Source organism: Oryzias latipes, chromosome 5 (genome assembly GCF_053564925.1).
Source record: "Oryzias latipes strain Hd-rR chromosome 5, Olatipes_Hd-rR_3.1".
Lineage (NCBI taxonomy): Eukaryota > Metazoa > Chordata > Actinopteri > Beloniformes > Adrianichthyidae > Oryzias > Oryzias latipes.
This window is the reverse complement of record NC_136241.1, coordinates 25,883,185-25,906,183: the sequence shown is the minus strand read 5'-3', so window position 1 is coordinate 25,906,183 and position 22,999 is coordinate 25,883,185. Positions and strand designations below refer to the sequence as shown.

Genomic DNA, 22,999 nt, shown 5'->3' with positions numbered 1-22,999 from the left:
TTTTTTGTTTTTGTTTTTTAACACAGCAAATATGACATCACCCATATGCTAAAGTAAAAACCTAATATTGTACAAAGAAAATGTATGAATCCATTGTGTTCTGATGATGAAAAAGTTAAATGATTTCTAATTTAGTTTAAATGATAAACTGTTCAAACGCAATGAATTGTGGTCTACAGTTGCTTGTGACTAGAGCTTTGATGCACACTGATTTGTCTCCCAGCTTATTTTCTTATTTCATAAATATACTCTTTTTCAAACATCAAACCTGATTCATTGCAATTTGAATAAAGAAATATTTAGAAATACAAATTTAAGCTTATTTTTCTTAATATGTATCCTCCATCGTTGGCAAAATGCCAGAAGAACATGTTAAAAGCACCATTTTCATCAGAACGGGTCTTTAAGAATGGTTTGGAATTCGTCTACCGTCACAGAACTTTTGGGGGGGCAGAACCCCCCCCCCCCCCCGCCCACACACACACACACACACACATACACACACAAAAAGTGTCAAACTGCAGTTGAGGGTCTGGTGGAGTTGATCATCAAAACACATCTGAAGCTGAGAGCCAATAAGCCGGTCCCCAGCAGGTCCCCCAGAGCTGTGAGGTACGGGATGGAGTAATTATCTGGATCCAGTCCTCTTCTCCACAGCCAGCCCACCATTAAGCGAGCTGTGATGAGCAGAACCAGAACCTTTTGGAAGGAGAAAATCCCACATTTACTGTTGGCTTTTGACTTCAACAACTGATTTTATGCTTTTTTTTCTGCCTGAAAACTGTAAACATTATTTGCAAGGTTAAACATTTTTGCTTGTTCAATATGTGCATCAATTATAAAATTGATCTTTTGAAACTATAAATATAAATTATGAGCCAAACTCCTGGATCAATATGAACACAGTTCTAGAGGCTTTTCATTAACTATTTTACTCTCATGGTTTGAAACATTTCACACATAACCTGTTCTCACCTGGAGAAGAGCTGCAGACAGGTAGCACAGGATGAAGGTGGGCGTCATGGCAACGTGGCCTCCCTGCAGGAGGTGCACTGTGTAGAGGAAAAAGAGGTGACCCGGCACAACAAGAGAGGCCAGTATTCGGGCTGATCTGGAGTTTACATCTGGATGAGACACAAAAAAAACACCTTTGAGGCAAAACAAATGTCTGTGGTTTAAAATGCGACTCCCACAACGTTTTAGGAGGACACCATGCAAGCTTTAAAAAGTTGCTTTCATTTATAAATAAAAGCAGGAATTTATTAAAAGAGCCACATGCGGCTCTCATATCCTTCTATTGTGGCTCTTTGACTTTGAAGAAAAATGCTAACAATTTGAACATTTGTACTTTAGGTTAATTTGTTTTAGTAAATAAAGTTTTGTCCTTTTTATGTTTAGATTTTTTACCATGTCAGATACATGATCAAAATGATGGTAAAAGATTTAATCTACAGTGTTGTTTATAACTAGAAATAAGGAGTAAAACTCTTTCTAAAAGTACATAATTACATGTAGATGAATAGATTAAAATATTCCATAGTTAAAGGATGAAGGTGCACTAAAGTAATAATGACAGAAAAAATAATATTCTTAAATTCAAGCTACCCTGCTGCTGTAGGAGGATCCTATTTGAGAGAATTTTATTTTGAAAAGGAAATTGTATGTGGTGTTGTCAAAAGTATAAAAAGCTAAAATTGTTATCTATAGAAACATGGAACACTGTCAAAATGTAATTATTGTAAATATTTAAAAGCTACATTTTATAAATGTAAAGGCTTAATGACCACAAAAACATATAAAAAGTGTCTTTTTCAAAAATGTTAAGAGACTTGCTCTCGCTGCAACTGGCCCAAATGGGTCTTTAAGCGTTAAAGATTGCAGAGCCCTCACAGTTGCGTGCATGGATGTGATATTTTCGGTCTTACCTGCAGAACAGAAGGTAATGCATGGTCCAGAACTCATCTTGAAAGGAAGAGGTCCGGAAACGTTGCAGGAATGGAGGAACGTTGACATCCTACTTGCTTGAATGGCCACGAGATTTCCCCCAACCCCTACAGAGGTGTAACAAAACCCCAAAAAACATGGCTGCAAGTCAACGCGAGGCTTTTAAGCTCTCAAGGGAGCCATTGACAAAAAATGTTACACCAGGGAGCCACTACGTAAATGAAGGTGAGAAAAGAAAGATGAGATGGATAGGACAGACTTTTTTTATCCTGCTCAGGAAAGCTTAAATATCAAATGCACAGGGGAAAAAAAGAGAGAAAAATTAAACTTGTGGGCGGCGTTGAATGGCCTGCAGACGCCATATTCCCAATACATGATCTGATTTTGGCCTCATCTGTGTTTCTGATGGTGTCTCATGCAGTTATGTCATCTCTTTTTGGGTGTAGATGTGCGTTTACTTTACCCAAAACTCATTTTCAGCAGGTAGGTCTGCACATTTTGTGATTTTTCTTCTCTCTTTTTTTTTTAACATTTGGTGGGAATTAAATCTTCGTTTAAAGGCGCACTAAGAAAGAAGAATGCTGTAAACAATAAGGTCGTTGCATTCCAGGACTGCTGCGAGACATAATAAAAGATGGACAAGACATTAAAAAGAGGACAAAATGTGCAAAGTAAAGGCAAGAAAAAACATTTACAAGGAAAAAAAGAAACGGTGCAAAATGCTTACTGGTTGCTTTGATATGTTAAGTTTTTGACCTTTTAATGAAGTTAATGTCCTTTAAAAACCCACTCCAATAAAAATTGTGTTTTTGATGTTTTTATCCTGTTCTTGTGGTATTTTTCTGATGATTGAGGATATATATTCAGAAAGTTGAGACTAATATTGCATTCCTGAGTTTTTGTTCATCCCAATCGTTGTGAACCAGGAGCTGATGAAAAGGATTCTATTGTATAAAACTAGTTGTTTAACCTAGAAAATATGCTAGGTGGGCCACAAGCTCCTGCTCCGCTCCACTCTGAAGCATCCACTTGCAGTCAAATAGATCCATGTCTGTCTTTGTTTTCCTCGTCTGAGCTGAAATCTGGGTCTTAACTGTATGGCTGGATAGCTCCAATATTGGTCAGGTTGCTCCATGCCACTGGTCCCACCAACAATTCAGAGGCAAATTTCTGTTGAACTTCGGCCGCTCTGCAGAAACTATGTCCTAGAAAATGTGGCATGATTACGAATTTTATGATCACGCATTTTATTACACTTTTAATTATGCATTCACTTGGTTCTTTAAAGACATGAACATTCTGTGAAGTAAGTGGTGAAACCTGCATCTGTGTTTTGTCTGTGCCGAGGTGATGCGGTCATAACTGTCATTCGTACCAGGAACAGCTGGTGTCTTAACCTTGTGCTTCTAAGGATGGACACAGAGCCATTGTATACCAAGACTTGATTTACACAGATTGGGTAATAAGACCTGCTTGCTGTAAGGGGGGGACTCCAAGCAGTTCAGATCAGAGCAGAAGCGAAGCACATTTTCTACGGATGCAACTGGCTCTCCCTTTTGCAAAAGGTTTGAAAGTTCTTGCAGACTTGTGTGATATTTCCTTTTTCCCATTTGCACATCTGGTTTTTGATATCCTTAACCATCCAAACTTGTGAGAGCCTTAGGCAGCCAAAACAAAAACAAGTACTTTTTGGGCTAAAAACAGCATTATCATAATTAAAAGCCCACCGGGAACACTTTAAAAATAGATCAAAAGATGATCAGACTTTCTTTAATGGTTCTATTTTGGAGGGGTTTATCGCAGTCTTGGAAGCTTTAGGGGTTTTCTGTCCAAACATATCTGCAAAGGTGTCTTTCCTGTTTGTCCTGAAACCGTTCATCCGGTGCAAAACCAAAAGAACAATGGATCGATTGAAGAAAACGGCCCGAGGGTTTCCAGTCAACAAGGCATGAGGGGAGAGGGATGAAGTGGAATGCTAATGCGCACTGCTGAGGCGGCACAGGAACCAATGAACTCTGGGTCATTTCTCATTCTGCTCAGGTTTCCGGCTCCAGGCTGAAGTCAGAAAAGATCGCTTCGTGACTGCTGAACATCTTGGTTCTGGAGTTAAAACCGTCCCCAGCTCTGACAGGCAGAGTTTGTGGAAGCGAAGCAGCAGACAGATCTTTTCACAAACCAGTCAGGGGCATGACTAAAAATTTACTTGTTTGTATTTTAAACTACTGACTGGCAAACTGTTCAGGGTGTACCCCTCCTTTGCCCAGCAGTGGCTGGATAGGCTCCAGCAACCCTGTGACCCCAAGAGGGATTTAGCAATTTTAGTAAACGGAGGGATGGATTTTATAAATATAACATATCTATATCGCATAAATTATGTGGTGAAACCGGATGACTCCCCAGCTCCAACATTTTTAGTCCTGAATGTGGAGCAGCTGCTGCAGAGCGAGAGATGGCAAAAGATAAAGAGCGTCGCTGTTAGACTTGGACACATAATGAGGCCGTTTCGAGGAATGCTCACAATATTTATGTTATGATGCAGGAAAAAACAGCTGATCACGCCAAGACGACTCATCCAGAGGGTCGTAAAAGAAGCAAGATTACATGGAAAGAAGCACAGAGCTTACTTAACGTCTGAGTTCATGATGCAAGAAGAGACTTTGGATAAACATTTGAACACAGTCAAGAAGAAAAAGCCGAGGAGAAAGACGCTGCTGAATAAACCAACCTTTTCTTTTTCTTTTACTGAGAGCAAAACTTTTAGACAAATATTCTGTGAAGGGATGCGGAAAAAAATAGCATGCTGTCTAACACAAAACAAAATCAGAGAAGCATGTATGCATGGTGGTAGGAGTGTGGTGATGTGTGGTCAAAGTCCGGACTCAAATCTGGGAGAGATTCTGTCAAAATTCTGCAAGAAAATCCTCAAATAAGACATGTAACACTTTTTTCACGTTGTGTATGTTGCTCCTGCTAAAACGAAACAAGCTTTTTTTTAGCTTAAGGGCTCAAACTATTTTTTACAAATATTCTTAAACATGTTTGTACAAAAATAAAGAAATTATGAACATTAAAATCCAGTGATGTTTGGGAGATTTTTACTCAAAAGAAAACATTGCTAACCTTCATTAACAAATATGCTTTTTGCAACATGTCCTAAACTTTTCACTTTTTTTCCGTTTAAACGCTCAGTTCAAAGATTTATTAAAAAATGAGTCTAGTAGGAAAACAAAGGTCTGATCGCGATCAAAGATTTATGTGAATTTGGAAAACTAAAATCCGTCTGTACAGAGGAGATTGATTGACAAAACCTACAGCCAATCAGGAGACAGATCAGGATGTGCTTTAAAAAAAAAAAGCAAGCGAATTTGCACCTAAAAAAACCTACAAACAGCGACATTGGGAAAGGTGAATCTTAATAAAGAGAGGAAACGCTGTCTTGTCTTTAAAGTCTGTTGGGTATTACAGCACAACTGTTCCAACAGGATTACTTAAAGATCTTTACTTTTTTTTAACCTATCAACCTAATTTTTTTTTGTTTGTTTTTTTCATTTGTCCATAAGCTTTCAATGTTGACATAATTGATTAGCAATGGCTGCCGCGCAGGTGTCCTAACCATTCGACCTGCAATAACCGTTCGCGGTCCTGTCGACTGAGGATAACGTCACACTACGGCAGCCCCACTTGGACAAACTATATAGCGGGGAGATCTGTTCGGGCTCTACATATTTTCACTTTACGATTTTTTCCCTCATAGGTTGTGTCTGACATTATTCTTTGTAGTGTTTATAGAGAGATTTTGCCACAACCCACTTTATAAAAAGATCTGTGGCTGTTAGAATGAATCTGCTGCTCCACACGAGCGAACCGTGTCTCTGAGCAGAGCAGCTGGAGTCTAATAGCTTCGTGTTCGCAGGCAGGGAAGGTGCTTTGTTATAGTGTGCGGTCCGGAGAAGGGTTCAGAACGCAGACCGTTCGGCTGCAAATGCACTTAATAATAATCATAATAATAAAAGCACGTTTAGAAGATAATCTAAATGATAATCTCTATGTCAGAGCTCTGTTTGTTCACAACGGACCGCATAATATCTTCTTCTATGGTAGTATCGTAATTTGTCCAGAGCAACATGACAATTTTTAGATATTCAAACCAGTCATAAGTTTAAAAATGAAAGTAAACCTGGACATGAAGCACAAAGAATAAATGCTAAAAAATGCTTATTTAAAAAAGAAGCTGGTTCTTGAATGCGCTTTTAGAATTTAGTGTTCACACTGGACTGTTGCTATCGGTACTGCTGCATGTCCGCCACCTACAGTTAGAAGAAGCTTAGTACAAAATGTAGAGACGGGGCAAATTTCTCTTCCATGATTATTTTACAAACAGTTGGAGCAAACGTTTGGACAAATCCGAGTCCCTGATTGGTCAAAGTTTGACCTGGTTTAAACTTCAACTTGCGTTCAATGACTTTTGGATCTGATACATCATGGTACCAGCGGACAGCCAACCACATAATGTGACGTCATCACTAGTCGAAGGACCCGGAACGGTTGTTGCAGGCCGAATGGTTATGGTATCTACAGCGGTTGCATGTAAAAGCAAGTAAAATGGACGACTTGGAGTGACCCTATCATGCTTGGAAAACTTATTGAAATAAAATGAATATTTTTTATTGTGATTGAAATGTTGACGATTTTTTTTTTTCAGAACCAACATTTTCAGACTGTCTGTTATTGTTTTTTTCTGTGTTTTACTGCCCGACAAACTGGACTTGACAATTTTAGGTTTAGAATAATAAATCCTGTTCATGAGTTTTTTAATTTACCGTTAATGACTGTAGTGAACACCGCCATGCCTTCAAAGTCTGGATCGCTCACAGTTTTTTTCAGAATGAGACCACCGATGCTGAAAAACAACATTAAAAATTCAATGTTGGTTAAACTGATCTGATTAGGAAACATTTTGATGACAGACGGGCTCACCTGCTGATAAACATGGCCAAAATGACCGGCTGCCAACCTGACTTTAGGACTTCCCTGATGGGTGGGGAGTGGCTCGCCATGGCGACCCATACCGGGATGAGAAGCAGGAAGAAAACGCTCACCACCAAGGTGAGGCACCACACATCTGGAGCAATGTAACAGATTTAACTAAAACACCTGAGCAGGCCTTTGAATGCAGAGAGGACGTTTCTGCCCTCTAGCGGGTAGACTGTGTAGTGCAGTGAGGAACCTTTGTAAGTGAAGAAGATGCTGCTGACTCCAGCAAGTACAGAGAGGGTGATGAGGTCTCCGAGGCTGGCAGCAATGGGCGTGGCCACGTTATCAGGGTTGATCCCCATCTTCCTAGAGCCGATAATCACTGCCACTGTGATCAAACCTGACACAAAATTGCACTTGGAAATCATTCTCCCTGTGTGTGTTTTTTTTTCTCTTTTAGTTTTTTGGTCAACTGTGCCTTTAGCTGACCCAAAGAGAGCGTGGCGATAAATGCTGTGGTGACACTGCTGGCACACAGAACTGCAGCCTGCATGGCATCCACCCCTCCTTTGGTTAGACTCCCAAGAGCCACGGCTGCAACCGCTGCCAAGAATCCCACAACTGTGGCTTGAACCTGGAGACATACGAGGGCAGAGAAGTTCACAGAAGAGGATGAGATAAAAACAAGAGAAACAGGAAACCAGTTTAGAGTAAACCAATAGTTTTTCTTTTTTTACTGGGAACAAAAAATAAATATTCAAACCAGTCATAATTATACAGAGGAAAGTAAACATGGACACGAAGCACAGAGAATAAATGCTAAAAAATGCTTATTTCAAAAAGAAGCTGGTTCTTGAACGCGCGTTTAAAATTTTAGTGTTCACACTGGACTGTTGTTATCGGTACTACTGCATGTCCGACACCTACAGTTAGAAGAAGCTTGGTACAAAATGTCGAAACGGGGCAAATTTCTCCTCCATGCTCAATTTACAAACGGTTGGAGCAAACGTTTGGAAATATCCGAGTCCCTGATTGGTCAAAGTTTGACCTGCTATAAACTTCAACTTGCGTTCAATGACTTTTGTATGTAGAGCTCGAAAACGGTCTTAAAAATGTAAGTAGCGACACGTGAGTGTGAGGGTTTTGAATGTGAAAATCCAAAACGCACATTCACAAGTTTTCATAGCCTTGTCATTGTGGTCACTCGAACGCGATTTCCCGAGGGTGATGCGAACGCAGCATAACAGATTTTAAAGTCAAGGCAGGCCCACCCAACGTATTGTCTATGTCACAAACACAATCTTTTTCAAAGGTCAAAGGTCATTTTTTTCGTCTGCCCTGATTCACAATTTTCTTTATATATGTCCTCCATGAGAAAGGAGGCACAAGAAACTGTTAAAAACAATTTTCATTGGAGTCTTTATGTTACAATTTCGACATTGTCGATCTATCTCATCCAGACAAATGTCCTTTATTTGGAGGACTGCCAGAAGAGCAACTCGTGATGAAGGAAGCTATAAATAGTCTTTGTGTTTGTGTGTGGATGCAGAGTCACCTGAATTAGAGCCAGATTACAGAACACCATCCTTCGCTGCTGCCTGAGCTCCTCCATCTGCCCCGTGTTCGTCTGCACACGGGAGACAAGGTTATGCAACCAGGTTTGACCAGCATGTGGAACAAAGTGTCACTGAAAAACTGTCAAAGCAGGAGGGAGACTTTCAAATACAAATTGTTAAAAACATAGGCATCCAGTGAGTAAATGGAAACTTTGGAGAAATGTTATTTCAAGAATACTATTCTAGGCTCTACATAACAATTTTGGGTTGTGATGCCAGAAAAAACAGATTTGCAAGCATTCCTGTAGTTTCTCTGACTCACCAGTTGGGGGAGTGGTTTCATATTAAAAATAAGAAAATAAGTCTTCTTAATTTAGTGGTATAAGCACTGAAAGAGTTCAACATCCTAACCAAAGAGGAGTTTTAATAAACCACGATTCTGTTCACTTTGTGATGAAAGTATTCTTTTGCAAAAACTTAGAAACAACTTTTCTTTTTTTTTTTTAAATAATTTGTCTTGACTGGAGTCCCCCTAAATGTCTTTCTTATCTTGTTGTTGTACGTTTGTGTGCTCGCACTCACGGCTGTAGACAGTCTGGATGCTAGCGTCATTTCCAGGTTGCCCTTCAACCCAACCAAAGCCGGAACCATGATGAACACCTCCGAGATCTCCCTGAACACCTCCCAGTGCTGCAAAACCCAAGAGCACTCAAATGCAACATCTTTGAAAACCAAAGAGGAAGTAGTTCGCTTTTGGAACGGTGTTTGTGGAACAGTCTGCCAGAGGGCCTGACAGCCACAGAAAGCATGGATGCTTTTAAGAAAAGACAACTAAAATCAGACTATTTTATTTTTACAAAATAATATACAAGCAGAAATATGTAAAACAAACTGTTTGTTGTTGTTTTAACAAAAGCATAATCCTGAAATTGTTTGCTACTAATAAATAAAAAGTGCATTATTTGCTCAATAAAAACAAGTACTTACAAACGATTAGTTTAAAAGAAAATACCTCCAAAAACCTTCACTCTGTCACTCAGAGATCTCAGCAGAGCAACACTTTCTTTTCATCCTAGATGCCAGATTTTTTCATCTGCTCCTGATTCATAATGATTTGAATAAAGAAATACGCAGAAATGCTATTTCAATGTTAATTTTCTTCCTACATCGTGAGAAATGCCACAAGAATACATTGAAAACACACAAAAAAACACATGATATTCATTGGAGAGGAGCTTTAAGTAAAATTCAAAAGTTCCTAATTGCGTTTTCCCTTCATAGTATTCCCGAAAACACATTCCAATGCGGCGGAGTACCAAACGGTCTTAGCAATGCTCCATGAGAGCTGAAGGGAGCTGAGGGCTGAGCGGGTAATCGTGCAGATGGAGACCCTCAGCATCTGCTGCTAAAAGCAAAAATCTCCAGGGTCCGATGAGTAACCAGTGACCCAAATCTCTCAGCTCATCCTGGCCGGGACAGATTAGAAGCTTCGGAACAGAAGTATGAGTCCCTCCATGTTGTACTCATTCAGATTGTATTTTGTATTCAAAGTTTAAGTCAAAAGTTTTCCAGAAACCTCAGGAGCTCAAACACCAACCAGCTGACTGGTCTGCAAGGTCAGACTCTCAATCACACACCGTCTTCGCTCACGGCTCACTCTTCAGCAGCCGTGTGGCAGAGGCCGAGCGCTGGAAGACGGATCTCTCTGTGCTCCTGAAGTGGCTCCATGTCCTGAGGGACAAGGTCATCCAGAACGCCAGCAGCTTCTTCTCAGGCCTCGGATGCTTCCAACCATCCTCCTTCTTGCAACTCTTCCCACCGCCGTGCTGACGACCACAGAGTCTCTTCTTCATTTCTGGATGTGTGCGTCTGGTTAGGAGGAGGCTGCAGATGTGCTCTCCCTTCCTTTCTTAGCTCCGCCCTTCCTGCACAGAGTTGTCCTCGCTCAGAGCGTGTGACGCATGGACCAACAGCAGGTGCTGGACCTGACACCGACACGTGAGGAGGTTGCAGCCCGGAACACATCAGACACCATCTGGACCCGTTTCTGTCCGCTCTTTCTGACGTCATTTCATCTTTCCCTCCTTCTTTGCTTACACCACAGAGGAACAAAGGAGCACGGAAGGTCGGGAAACTCACAGGATGAGTGAGAGCATTTAAAGATGGTGACTCATCTGAACATTGTCCTTGAGAAAACCTGGACACTCTGCTCTCTACAGCTCCTGCTTCTGACTTCCATCAGAACTAAATCCTGAAGAAAACAGCGAGAAGACGTTTTGTTTTGTTTTTCAAGTAACCTGATCATTGCCATTTTTCAATGCAAACAATGTCAGGGATGAGTTATTGCAGTCATGTGAAGGACAGCAATGCAAGCATCGTTGTATTGCTCGTAGGCACTACCCACCCCTGCCATGCCCCTTTCAACCCTTCCTCACTGGCTGGCCTCTCCACGCCCCCTCTGCCACCCCAGTCAAAGCAGCGTGCGACCAATTCATTCAAATTTCTTACATTCAATTTTATTTAATGGCTGCTTCTCTGTTGGTTGTGCAGCAGATTCATTTTTTGATACGCAGAGACGCACACAGGACCAGAGACGCACACAGAACATCACACTTTAAATTTGTTGAGAGGACTAAAGGTATTCTTTTTATCTTTTTTATTTTTAATCAAGATGGCAACAGCTTTCTAAGGTCAAAGGTCAAAAAAATTTTAGTTGTGGTGGTGAGCTGGTGGATTGTGTGTGAAATTGTATAAATATCGCTAAAAAATGGAAACAGAAAACACAGACATTTAATAACTTTTATCTATCCGGTCTAAAATACTAAGTTTGCCACTAAAATGCACTTTGTTTACATGATTACCTGTTATTAAATCATACATATGAAGTGGTGGTTTGGGCTTATCGGTGGTGTTTATTTGTCATGATGGGGGGGTAGTCACCTCATACAGCCTCCTGGTCAAAGTGACCTTTAAAGTCGAGGCAGCCCTGGCTGGAAGCTCATTAAATGTCGAGTAAACGGGAATTTTTGTCCAGACTGAATCTAGACTTTGGTAAAAGTTCAATAAATGCAACATTTTACTCTCATTTTAATTCTGCATACCAATGTTTCTTCTTTCTAAGTGTATCTACTAATACAACTTAAACAATTTAAGTTCAAAGATAAAAGAAAAGGGGGAAAAGTGGCACAGACCTGCACCCGGTCCAGCAGCATGCCGGCCGTCACCATGCCCTGCCCCGCCAGCAGGTATGAAGGCAGCACCTGCAGGCAGATCATCATGGAGGACTCCCTGCAGGAAAGGTGGAGCATCTTCTTTCTCATCCCCTCCAACAAATGCAGGACCACTGCTGAGCTTCAGGTCTGCCCCGACTCCTCTCTGTGCACACGGCCCAAACAGCTGCCAACCCAGCTGTTTGTCCGGTCAGCCTGTCCCTCTGAGCTGGACGCTTCTGAGGTGAATGTCACACACCTGAGCTGGTATTTGCTTAAAGTTATGAAACCCTCCATTAAAATACAGATTTCTTATCAAATTACTGCTTAGTTCTAATACATTCACGAATCTTAAGTATCAATTTTACTTCAAAGGTGAATGATAGGAATGGAGTTCCACAGGGCTCTTTGTGTAGTCCTATAAATCTTTTAATAAATGAAGTAATAAAATAAAATCTTTTTTCCATGAACACTCCTCAATGATGAAAACAGTCTAGTTATTATAAATGTTTATTTTTTAAAAAGCTTAAAATGGAAAAAACTGCAAAAACTAAATTTAGAGAAAGTAAAAAGACTCATGTTTTTAAAAAATATCCTTTTTTATTTATTTTAGGAACAACAATCTTATCTAGAGAGTTTTGTAAAAGCAAAATAATCTTAGTTCAAGAAAAGATGTTTTGGTGACCAGAATTTCTTTCATTTTTAGATAAATTTTTTATTTATTTTTTTTCAAATTAAAACAATTTTTGATCTATTTCTGGTTCCCAGTTAGACTAAAGTGGTTGTTTTTAGACATAAAAGCACCAAATATTAAAAAAAAAAAAATTCATCCCATGGTTTGGAAAATGGCATGTTTGTAAATTCATAATTGAATCCAGCTTTTAACCTTTTAGTCTGAAGGAGTACATTTCCTAAATTTAAACAGGAGGCAGTTTGCTGTCAGCAATGCAAATAAATGTGATTCATCACAGAAACATCTTGCAATTAATCCCAAATAAAAAATTTAAATCTTTTGCCCAGAATTAATAATGACAGATGGAATTGTTGTGCTTGTTTTTAATTGATGTTATTTTTTTTACCTGAACTAGCTCAGTCAATCTGTTCCCCTCCCAGGAAAGTTTCCACATTTGTCATGAATACTCCTTATTTCTTTTGTGGTTGTTGTTTTATTAGTTGTGTGCACTGTCTTGTTTGCAAATCCTTTGGTAAAAAGATGAAAATGCTTTTCTACCACATAGCAGTTTAATTTTTGAGGCATTTTCTCTGTCTTGCCTGGTGACATTGCACTTTCCGTTTTGTCGGTAGCTATCAGGAGCCGAAAAATAACAGAGAACCTCCCAGCTGCTATTAATATTCCTCCTTCAGCTCCCGGCCTCGCTCAGAGTCTCATGTTAAGGTCAAAGGCTGAGCTCAAAGGCTCGGAGCCTCAGTGGGAGACCCTGCTGTCTTGACAGTTTCTAGTTATTGTTCTGAGAGTTCTCCAGTCTTCGTCTTCATCTGCAAGTGGATTCCCATTGTTTCCATTTTTTTTTGTAAAGAGCATGCATCTGGATCGGTTTAAATGGTTCAGATAATCAACAAGGTCAAACTCAAAACAAGGACGACAGTAAAGGTCTGGTTCTTTTCAGTTTTCTTCAAAGACCCACTCTGGGTTTTTGACATGATCTTGTACTATTTTTCTGATGAGTGCGGCGAAGACTGTATGTCTTCCTTTTCCTCGTCTGAGCTGGCATTCTGCTTAAAACTGTACGGCCGGATAACTCAAATATTGCTCGCCAATTTTTGTTGCTCGGGTAATTACCCCTTGTGCTATCTTAGATGACCCCACCCTTACATTGACGTGTTCTCCCTGCCATGACAAAGGTGGATAAAGGTGGAAAGATTTCATGTAATCCATGGACACCAGTGAAGATCACAAATCATTGAAGAAAACAGGCTCAGCGCACTGTCTAGTGGGTCTAGATGACCCAACTACCAATGTTAAAGTGCCTAGGATAGCACAAGGGTTACGTTGGAGGTGTGAGGGGCTGTAAGCTAGCAGGAGAATGTATGAAAACAGTGAGCTTTTCAGTCACAGGGAGGGTGGGGTTATTTCATGCTAACAGTCCCGCCCACAGTTCAGAGGTAAAAGTTTAAAGAAATTGTGCCGGTTCTGCAAAACTATCCCCTAGAAAATTACTTTTTAAATTTTGGCTAAAAACTGCATACTAATAATTAAAAAACACTGGAAATGCTTAAAAAAAAAGATCAAAAGAAGATCGGAGTGGGTCTTTGGCTTGTCTGGATTTTGCTGATGGTTTGGCTGTATGACAGCTGTTTTTCAGTGAACATTGTAATGACTCGGTGTGTGTCGGTTTGTTTGGTTTTCAGGTGTGTTTGAGGCGAGAGGCATGGCAGGGGTAGCTGGTGGTATGGGTGGCTCTGGTGGGACAATCACGACCATCCGCCTACGGGATATTTATGATCCCAAAACTCAGCATCCCAAAACTCCCATCCGGATTCGTCCTCCACCTCCACAACATCCATCGACTTTGGAGTCAAAACCAGGCTTTTCCCGCGACACGACGGCCAAAACCAGCATGAGGCGGCGAGCCCAGTCCCTGCCCGGTGGCTCCGTCAGGAGGACCGAGCTGCGAGGAGCACGTGTGCGCTTCATTGATGCTCTGGGTCTGGATTTGGAGGAAATCAAGGTCTTCAGGGTTCAGGAGCACCCGCTGGTGCCAGAGCATGTGATTTTCAGGCTGCTGATGAACTCTGAAAGGGCTTTTGGAAAACTACCTGAGCTGAATCTGCCCTATTTCAAAGCGTGCTTCCCTGAGAACATGGCCGCCCAGCCAGAATTCCTACCAAACCTGGTTTCTCGGAAGGTTTGTCTGGAGCAGCTGACATGTTCGGACCACGGAATAACTGGCACCATCCGGGTTCTCAACCTGGCATATGAGAAGGAGGTCAAAGTTCTTTACTCCTTCACCAACTGGAGAACGCGCACAGACACAACAGCATGCTGGGTAATGAGGGGCCACGAGGGGGACTCCTCCATCAGCGCTCTGGACACAGACTTGTTCAGGTTCCATCTACCTGTTCCGCCTTTCATCCTGCAGCCGGGAGCCGTCCTGGAATTCGCCGTCAGGTATCACGTCACAGGACACGATTACTGGGACAACAACAATGGCAGCAACTACAAACTGTCGTGCCACAGCTACAAAGTGACTGTGCCAAAAGAGTGCGAGGACAGCTTGCTGCACTTCACTTAAAGAGCCACACGGGGGCGATGAAGAACACGTTTCAGAAAATCTCACAACTCTTTCAGCTGCTTCTCACCTGAAATGTTACTCTTGAAATGCTATAAATGTACATCAACATAAATATAAGATTTTGTAAGAAAAAAATAATGTTAAAAAAGTCAATCTGATCCTAATATAGTATATATTTTATATCATATGGAGGCCTAAAAATGACAAAAAAAAGTGTAATGAAATACATAAAGGTCAAAAGTGACATTAAATAGACATAAATGTGACAAAAATATTGTCCATCAATGTAAACTTTGTTCAGGTAAAAAAAAGAAATAAATGAGCATGTTTTTTATTCCCATGTTTACCAAAAGAAATTATTATGTGATATGCAAAACACACATGGATCAATGTCTATGATAAACTTCTTGTATCTCTTGTGCTATCCTAGGCACTTTAACATTGGGAGTTGGGTCATCTAGACCCACAAGATGACCCCACCCTTACATTGACGTGTTCTTCCTACCATGACAAAGGTGGATAAAGGTGGAAAGATTTCATGTGATCCATGGACACCAGTGAAGATCACAAGTCATTGAAGAAAAAAGGTTTAGCGCACTGTCTAGTGGGTCTAGATGACCCAACTCCCAACGTAAAGTGCCTAGGATAGCACAAGGGTAAAGAAATAAAATATGTTTAAAATTGCAGTATTTTTTTAAATCAAATCATAGTAAATCTGGAGCAGATAATAAAAAAAAAGGTATTTGTAACAAAGAAATAGACCACAAGCTCCCTGCTCTGCTCCATTCTGATGCATCCACTTGAAGACAAATCCGTGTACGTCTTTGTTTTCTTTGTCTGAGCTGGTTTCTGGCTCAAAGCTGTATGGCTGGACAGCTCTGATATTGCTTGCAGTTTTTGTTGCACCGGTAATGTTGGGTTGGGGTTGTAAGGGGCTGTAATCTAGTGGGAGAATAATCTACTGCCGCTCTGCAGAAATATGTCCTAGAAAACTACACAGGTATTTGGATTTTGGCTAAAAATGGCATAATCATAATTAAAAGACTACTGGGAACACTTTGTAGATGGATCAAAAGAGGATTGAAGTGGGTCTTTAATAAATAAATGGACATTTAATTATTCATTTTAAAATATTGTACTTTTTCCCATAAATATTTGATGAATGTCCACATTTATGCTTCTTTTCCTTTTTTTTAACTTCATAAGGAAAGACATTTTTTTACATCAAGAATTAATAATTTAGGAGAGAAATTCAAGATATTAAAGACAAAATTGTGTAAAAAAATTTCCGGCCTTAACAGGACTTCCGGACTGAGGAACCCTCTGGCTCCTGTTCTGGTTTGGGGCAGATTCAAGCACATCCACGTCAGTGATGACCTGCTGGGAACCTTTGCTCTTTGTTGTCATGCTTGACCCACATTTACTGATTGGAGAACTCGACACCGACGGGGCAGGAATCCCCGCTCTGTGCTGACTTCACACAAACCACGCAGGAGTGATAATCTGTGTTCATTCAAGTGGAGTTTGACCCCATTCATCCCGAGCTTGTCCGCCTATTGGGAGCTGGATTACAACGCACAAATGTTCACCGCACCTTTGAATCGCAGGCGGCGATGACCTTTTACCTCAAACTCTGCAGTGATACCAGAGCTCTGATTTCATAGAAGCTTTAGCCAGTTCTTTCTGGAGAGTCTAATCTAACATTTAGAGCGTGTTCCAACTACACAAACTGTTTTGGAAAACACGAGAAAATAATTAAAAATAATGTAAAGCCCACACTATAGCCCATGTTTCAAGCTAGGTCATGATGTAAACAAGGAACTTTGGCTGTGTCCCAATTCCATCACTACTAACTACATAGTGCGCCATATGGGGTCATGAGGACAGTTACAAGTATCTTGGAATTCCACAGGCAAATGGCAACCTGGAGCAGGCAACAAAGAAAGCTGCAACAACCAAATACCTCTGAGTGTGGCAAGTCCTGGGAAGCCGACTCAATGGCAAGAACAAGACCCGGGCAATAAACAGCTACGCACTGCCAGTTATCAGATAACATGCAGGAATAATAAGATGGCCAAAGGAAGAGATACAGACCACGGATGTTAAAACACGAAAGCTCCTCACCATGCATGGAGGGTTCCATCCCAAATCCAGCACCCTGACTGTATGCTAGCCGCAAGGAAGGAGGCTGAGGACTAGTGAGCGTAGAAGCCACTATCCAGGATAAAACATCCAAGATGCATGAACACATCAAGCTCAAGGCCCCAAATGACAGTGTGCTCAGTGAATGTCTCAGGCAATGGAGAGCAGAGGATACAGTGCTGGAGGACAGATCCTCATGGGAGGACAAACCCCTGCATGGGATGTACCACCGGACCATAACTGAAGTGGCTGATATCAAGAAGTCTTACCAATGGCTAGAAAGGGCTGGCCTACAGGACAGCACTGAAGCGCTCATCCTGGCAGCTCAGGAACAAGCCCTGAGCACCAGAGCAAAAGAGGCTCAGATCTACCACACCAGACAAGACCCAAGGTATAGGCTGTGCAAAGAGGCGCCTGAAACAATCCAGCACATAACTGCAGGGTGTAAGATGCTGGCAGGTAAAACATACATGGAGTGCCACAATCAAGTGGCTGGAATAATATACAGGAACATCTGTGCAGAATATGAACTGGAAACCCCAAAGTTTAAGTGGTAGAAAATGAGAGGGCAAAGATCCTGTGGGACTTCCAGATCCAGACTGATAGAATGGTAACCAACAGACATTGTAGTGGTGGATAAACATCAGGAAGAAAGAACATGAGAAACTGGAGAAATACCAGGGACTCGGAGAAGAACTGGAGAAAGCAGGGAAAGTGAAGGTGACAGTGGTGCCTGTGGTAATTGGAGCACTCGGGGCAGTAACCCCCAAGCTGGAGGAGTGGCTACAACAGATACCTGGAAAGACCTCAGACCTCTCAGTCCAGAAAAGAGCAGTGCTAGGAACAGTGTTTTTAATATACATTAACATACTTTAGTATTAGAATTCATATGTAGCCCATGTCTTACGCTTCACAAAGAGGAAGTTTAGCACAAGTCATAAAATATACCAAAAAAATGTGGGGCATCTTAAATCAAATTTCCTCGCTGCAGTTATGTTTTATTCATTAAGTTATGAAAAAAACCTATTTTGCTTTTGATTATTTTTCTTTCGAATAGTAAACAGTATCATTGCGCAGTGGGCTCTTCTTGTTAGCCTCACAGCGAGAAGTCTCGGGTTCAAATCCAAGCTGGGTTCTTTTTTGTGTAGACTTTGCCTGTTCTCCTTTTGCATACGTTGATTTTCTCTGGGCCTTTGGCTTCCTGACACTCCCCAAAAGCATGATTCATAGGTTAACCCTTGTGCTATCCTAGCCAATTTACCATTGGGAGTTGGGTCATCTAGACCCACTAGACAGTGCACTGAACCTTTTTTCTTCAATGATTTGTGAACCTCACTGGTGTCCATGGATTACATGAAATCTTTCCACCTTTATCCACCTTTGTCATGGTAGGGAGAACACGTCAATGTAAGGGTGGGGTCATCTAAGATAGCACAAGGGTTAATTGGTGTCTCTAAATTGTCTCTAGGTGTGAGTGTGTGACCCTGCAACAGATTGGCAACCTGTTCAGGATGTATCAGACCTTCACCCAGTAAACACATGACCCAAAACGATTAAGTAGGTTGGGACCACTGTTTCAGTGAGTGCGCCAAGAGAGAACTGTGTGATGGAAAAGTTTTCTCCATGTCTTTAGAACCAGATGTCCAGAGAATTCTGTGCATGTGGTTTTTGCAGTAATATATATTACCTGCAGGTGGCGTCCTCCATTTATGTGGAAACATTTCCAGAATTGACTCACTTTGTCTTGATGGGAGGAAAATGGGAGCTTTTTTAGACAAATGTTTAGAATGGCAAATGCCTTAACAATGAATAGTTGCCACGGTAACACTATGTGAAGGATAGGCACTTATTTCCTCTTGAAGCGTTTCTAACATGGTCAGCTATAAATATGAATTTTGAAGAGAAAAAAACAATTTGTGGAAAATTAAAGCTAAAATTTTTTGGTTTGTGTGTGTGGGTGTTATGATGGAATCCCGTTGAAGAGAAAAAAGTGCCTGTGGTCTGTCATGCAATATTAATCCAAAGCCTATTTTGGGAGCAGGAAGTGTTGACGAGAGCGGCTGAACATATGCTCGGCGTGAAGAACACCCGGCGGCGAGGATAACCCTCCCTTACCTGCAGGAGCATCCTCAGTCCATCCCACGCTTCTCTGCTGGTTTTGGACCAAAACAGGTCTGCTGCAGGATTCACGAGCCAAACAAAAAAATTCCTAAATCCAACCCGATTCACCGGATTTCTCCGGAACATTCCTCTGAGAGGAAGCAGGTGAACTGGCGGGATTTGTTACCTGCTCTTCACCGGCAGAGTCTGAAAGGATTACATGTGCGCATTCTGCCCTTCGCCGGGACAAATCCACCACCAAATCCCCTCATCCAAAGACTATTTACAAAAAATGCAACACAAGTTTGATACAAATTGAAAAGCTGTATTGTGCAGACAATAAATAGTACTTATAAAGACAAAAACATGTACAGTGTCGATATGAAAGTCCGCAGCAGAAGCGGTTTACAAAAGAGTTTTCTGCTTTTTCGACCGACACCCCGGCCTTCATCAGGGGGCCGCTCCTCCGACCCAAGCTAGGTCCAATTTCAGAGACATAGCCTCCAAGGTTCGCCGGACCCAGACGTCAGGACGAGCGCTGACCGGCAGGCTGAGGCCCCGCCCACAGATTTTAGCAACTCTTCACAGAAGAAACCTTGCTAAGGTCGGTGGAACCTGCAAAGACAAAATGGTCTATTTTTAGCTCTCGGACAGCGAACGCAGCCCCCAGAGTCCAGTCGACTTCAGCAAAACGTAAGCTAAATACACCAGGACAATCATTACTGAGGAGCACAACTTTTCTGTCTCTTGGGGGCTGGGGGGCTAATTTTAGTCTTTGCAGGGCTCACTGATTTCCTATTATCTGCAGAAGACTGCAAACAAAAATGGGCTGACCTGGTCAGATGCTTGCTGGAGGAGTGGACTTCCATCTCGTTGCTTTTGAACTCGTTCAGCTCTTTCCTGATGGCCGCCTGCGGGACGAAAGCAAAACAAGGACGATCAGGAGGAGAGCGCCATCCTTACATGATCTGCAGGTCAGGCTACATACACACCGGTCTGGAGTGACACATTAGAGAACACCCTTTTGGCAAACGGTGTTCACGCTGGACTGTCGCTACCTGATCGATACTAGCGCATGTCGGAGGAGGATTAGTGCGAAATGTCGCAAATCTCGCAAATTTTGTTGCAGTCTTTTCTTTTTTTCATAGCTCTGTTCTGATTAATGAAAGACTTGGTGTCACAGAATTCCAGCCGGGCACAAATTGCAAATATTGATTGCTCCTCTATGATTATTTTTTAAAAGATTGGTACTTCCATCCCTGATTCAACTGGTTTTACCTTTGCTGTGCGTTTAATGGCTGTGCGTTTTATATGTAGAGCCTGAAAACACACAAACCTGCGAATCAAATGTGACAAATTTAAACGTGGAAGCCTGAAACGCACATTCACGTGCCTTAACATATACTTTTCATTGAAAGGGGTCACTTAAGGTCATTTCCGAGCCCGGCATGAACGTAGCTTCATGGAAGCACAAAAGGAAGCAGCTCGGCAGAAATGTTCGGCGCACCTTGTCAGCGGCGGAGAGTCTGGTCCAGGGTTTGTCGGTGCGCCGGTCGTAGTCCTGAGCTTTGGCCACCTCCACATAATCGCTGAAGCGGATCAGGATCTTTCTTTCCCGCAGCTCGTCCACCGTCGGCCGCTGGTTGAGCTGTGGAAAACATCAAATCATCATGAAAAAAAAGGATGGAAACCAACTCCGCCCCTCTCTGCAGGTACTTCAAACGCAGGTTACCTTTCGATTTAGCCGCTGCTTGATTTCCCTCCTCTCCTCCTGCTCAGTCTGATCATTTCTCTCTGTGGACGAGAGAAAAGGCAAATCTTCATCTTAACAGCCCCAAAAGAGCTGACATGGGAGCTAACGGCCTTCAGAGATGAATGTGGGACTGTTTCATAACTGTTCGCCGCTGTCGGGCCAGCGAGTTTGAAGTGCTGCGACCTGACAACTTCTTCCTGCAGATGTGACTGCTCTGCAACTATCTGACCTAAAAACCCCACAGACTTTACGATGAAACAAGAAACAAGACTTCAATGGAAAGTTTTTGAAGTAATCATCTTATTTTTAACATAATCAAACTTGATTAAAGACCCACTCTGATGAAAATTGTGTTTTTAACATGTTCTTGTGGCCTTTGTCTTTGCATTGTATGAGGTTTATAAATATTTTCTGTGCAATGTCTTGCTTTATAATTTTATTAATTCAATTATGTTTTTATGTAAAGCATTTTGGGTAACATGAGTTGAAAAGGTGCTATACAAATCAAGTTTGATTTGGTCTTCTGATGATGGGGGACAAATTAAAAAAAAGAAGCTTAAATTCACTTTCTTGAGTATTTCTTTATTCTAATCATTGTGAATCAGGAGCAGATGCAAAAATGCAGTTTGAAGAGGAGCTTATTTGTGATGAAGAAAGTACGCTGGGCGGACCAAAAGCTCTCTGCTCCATTCTGATGCATTGCAGACAACTGCGTTTTCGTTTTCCTCATCTGAGCTCACATCTGGCTCAAAACTGAACAGCTGGACAGCTCCTATACTGCTCACCATTTTTTTGTCGCCCCAGGTTGTAAGCTAGCAGGAGTAAGTGTAAACAGATGGAATGTGGGAAGAGGGGGTGGGCAACAGTCCCGCCCACAACTGCTCTGCAGAAACTATGGTCTTTTTTTTTTATGACTAAAAGAGGCATTATCATAATTGATACATCAAAAGATTATAGGAGTGGGACTTTATCCACCTATTTTGTCATAAATAATATCCTGTTTTAAATATGACGGTCAGGTGCTTCAACTGGACTGATGGTCAGGATCAAAATGATCAAACTAGCCTTCTAACAACAATCCAGTTTGAGTGTTTTAAACTAAAACACAATGCAGTTTTACTACAAATCTGACGGCATTGATTACCCAAGTTTCATAACACTTAATATAATAAAGGTAAAGTACACAAAAAATGTAACTTTTTTATTCATTTTGTCTAAATAGATTTATTCATAATTTATTTCACTTTTTTTGCTTTAAAAAAAAAAGATACCACACACAATAAACCTGAAAAATGTTCCTCCGGTTACCAGTTGGTTCATTATTTCTATAGTTAGCAACATTTCCATTTTGTCTGAAACATCTGTTCCAGTGTTTTTGTGTTTGTCTGCCTCTGATCCGTCTTTTCAGATCCAGGTTTTGGTTTCATTACTGTCCTTTTGTTTAGGGGGGTTTTCCTCTCCATAGTCACCCATAGCTGGTTCACTATGGAAGTTACATCAAAACCCATCAATCATATTAAATGAATTGAATAGGATGGACTCTTTAGACAGCCTATTTATAACTTATTGCATAATAACAAAGTTGTCATATTTTACTTTTATTTTTAATTTAGATCAACTTGGAGAGGGATATAAAACAGGAGGAAATCTTTATTTAAGTTTTTCTTAACAATGTTCAAATATTTTTACATTCACTAGGAACTTTTTTTTAATAAAAAAAAAAATTTAAATATTCCCACAAACAGCTGAGTACTTTTTGAAAGTGCAAAGCCCCCCCGTACTCACGCTTGAGAATGTTGCGGCTCTCCAGCTCTTCCACCGCGGGTCTCTGGCTCAGCCTCCTGCGGAAGAACACCAGAATGACGTTCTGAACCATGGTTACGGCCGCGCTGCGTCCGCCGAGAGCCGAAGCACAGAGCGCCGAGATCCGCGCATCCAAGCGCCGAAGCGCGCGCCTCTCCTCGCGTGCACAGAGCGGCTCCTGTCGGCGTTACAACATCTTAAGCTCCACATCGGGAAGAGGAGACCACAGAGGAGCCGGCTCAGAGGGGGGAAACTTTCCCAGAA

The 22,999-nt window shown here is 41.5% G+C and overlaps 3 protein-coding genes across 10 annotated transcripts in view; 1 reads left to right on the top strand and 2 right to left on the bottom strand.

The window, feature by feature from the left end:
* Positions 1-388: 388 nt before the first annotated feature.
* Positions 389-11,910, bottom strand: LOC101168778 (solute carrier family 41 member 1-like). 2 transcript variants are annotated; one of them, XM_004069035.5, is made up of 10 exons: positions 11,666-11,910; positions 9,057-9,164; positions 8,474-8,545; positions 7,408-7,552; positions 7,172-7,318; positions 6,922-7,066; positions 6,765-6,844; positions 1,926-2,051; positions 976-1,124; positions 389-699 (listed from the first exon to the last, which is right to left on the bottom strand). In XM_004069035.5, exons 1-10 carry the CDS (start codon positions 11,792-11,794, stop codon positions 514-516), a joined length of 1,287 nt encoding a protein of 428 aa, XP_004069083.3. In that variant the 5' UTR covers positions 11,795-11,910; the 3' UTR covers positions 389-513. The 2 variants fall into 2 exon arrangements, with proteins under 2 accessions (XP_004069083.3, XP_020559057.1); XM_020703398.3 differs by lacking the exon at positions 11,666-11,910 and adding an exon at positions 10,112-10,311.
* A 1,150-nt stretch (positions 11,911-13,060) lies between these two features.
* Positions 13,061-15,279, top strand: ppp1r3db (protein phosphatase 1, regulatory subunit 3Db). Its single transcript, XM_004069034.4, has 2 exons — positions 13,061-13,295; positions 14,054-15,279. Exon 2 carries the CDS (start codon positions 14,074-14,076, stop codon positions 14,935-14,937), a length of 864 nt encoding a protein of 287 aa, XP_004069082.1. The 5' UTR covers positions 13,061-13,295; positions 14,054-14,073; the 3' UTR covers positions 14,938-15,279.
* A 4,204-nt stretch (positions 15,280-19,483) lies between these two features.
* Positions 19,484-22,999, bottom strand: part of phactr3b (phosphatase and actin regulator 3b) — a 42,166-nt gene continuing 38,650 nt past the window's right edge. For all 7 annotated transcript variants that reach the window (XM_020703396.3, XM_011475265.4, XM_020703397.3 and 4 more), the window contains exons 9-13: positions 22,718-22,773; positions 20,912-20,973; positions 20,687-20,827; positions 20,014-20,090; positions 19,484-19,794 (exon numbers count right to left, since the gene is read on the bottom strand). In XM_020703396.3, the coding sequence (XP_020559055.1) occupies positions 19,779-19,794; positions 20,014-20,090; positions 20,687-20,827; positions 20,912-20,973; positions 22,718-22,773 (352 nt within the window). In that variant the 3' untranslated portion in view covers positions 19,484-19,778. The remainder of the gene's footprint in view (positions 19,795-20,013; positions 20,091-20,686; positions 20,828-20,911; positions 20,974-22,717; positions 22,774-22,999) is intronic.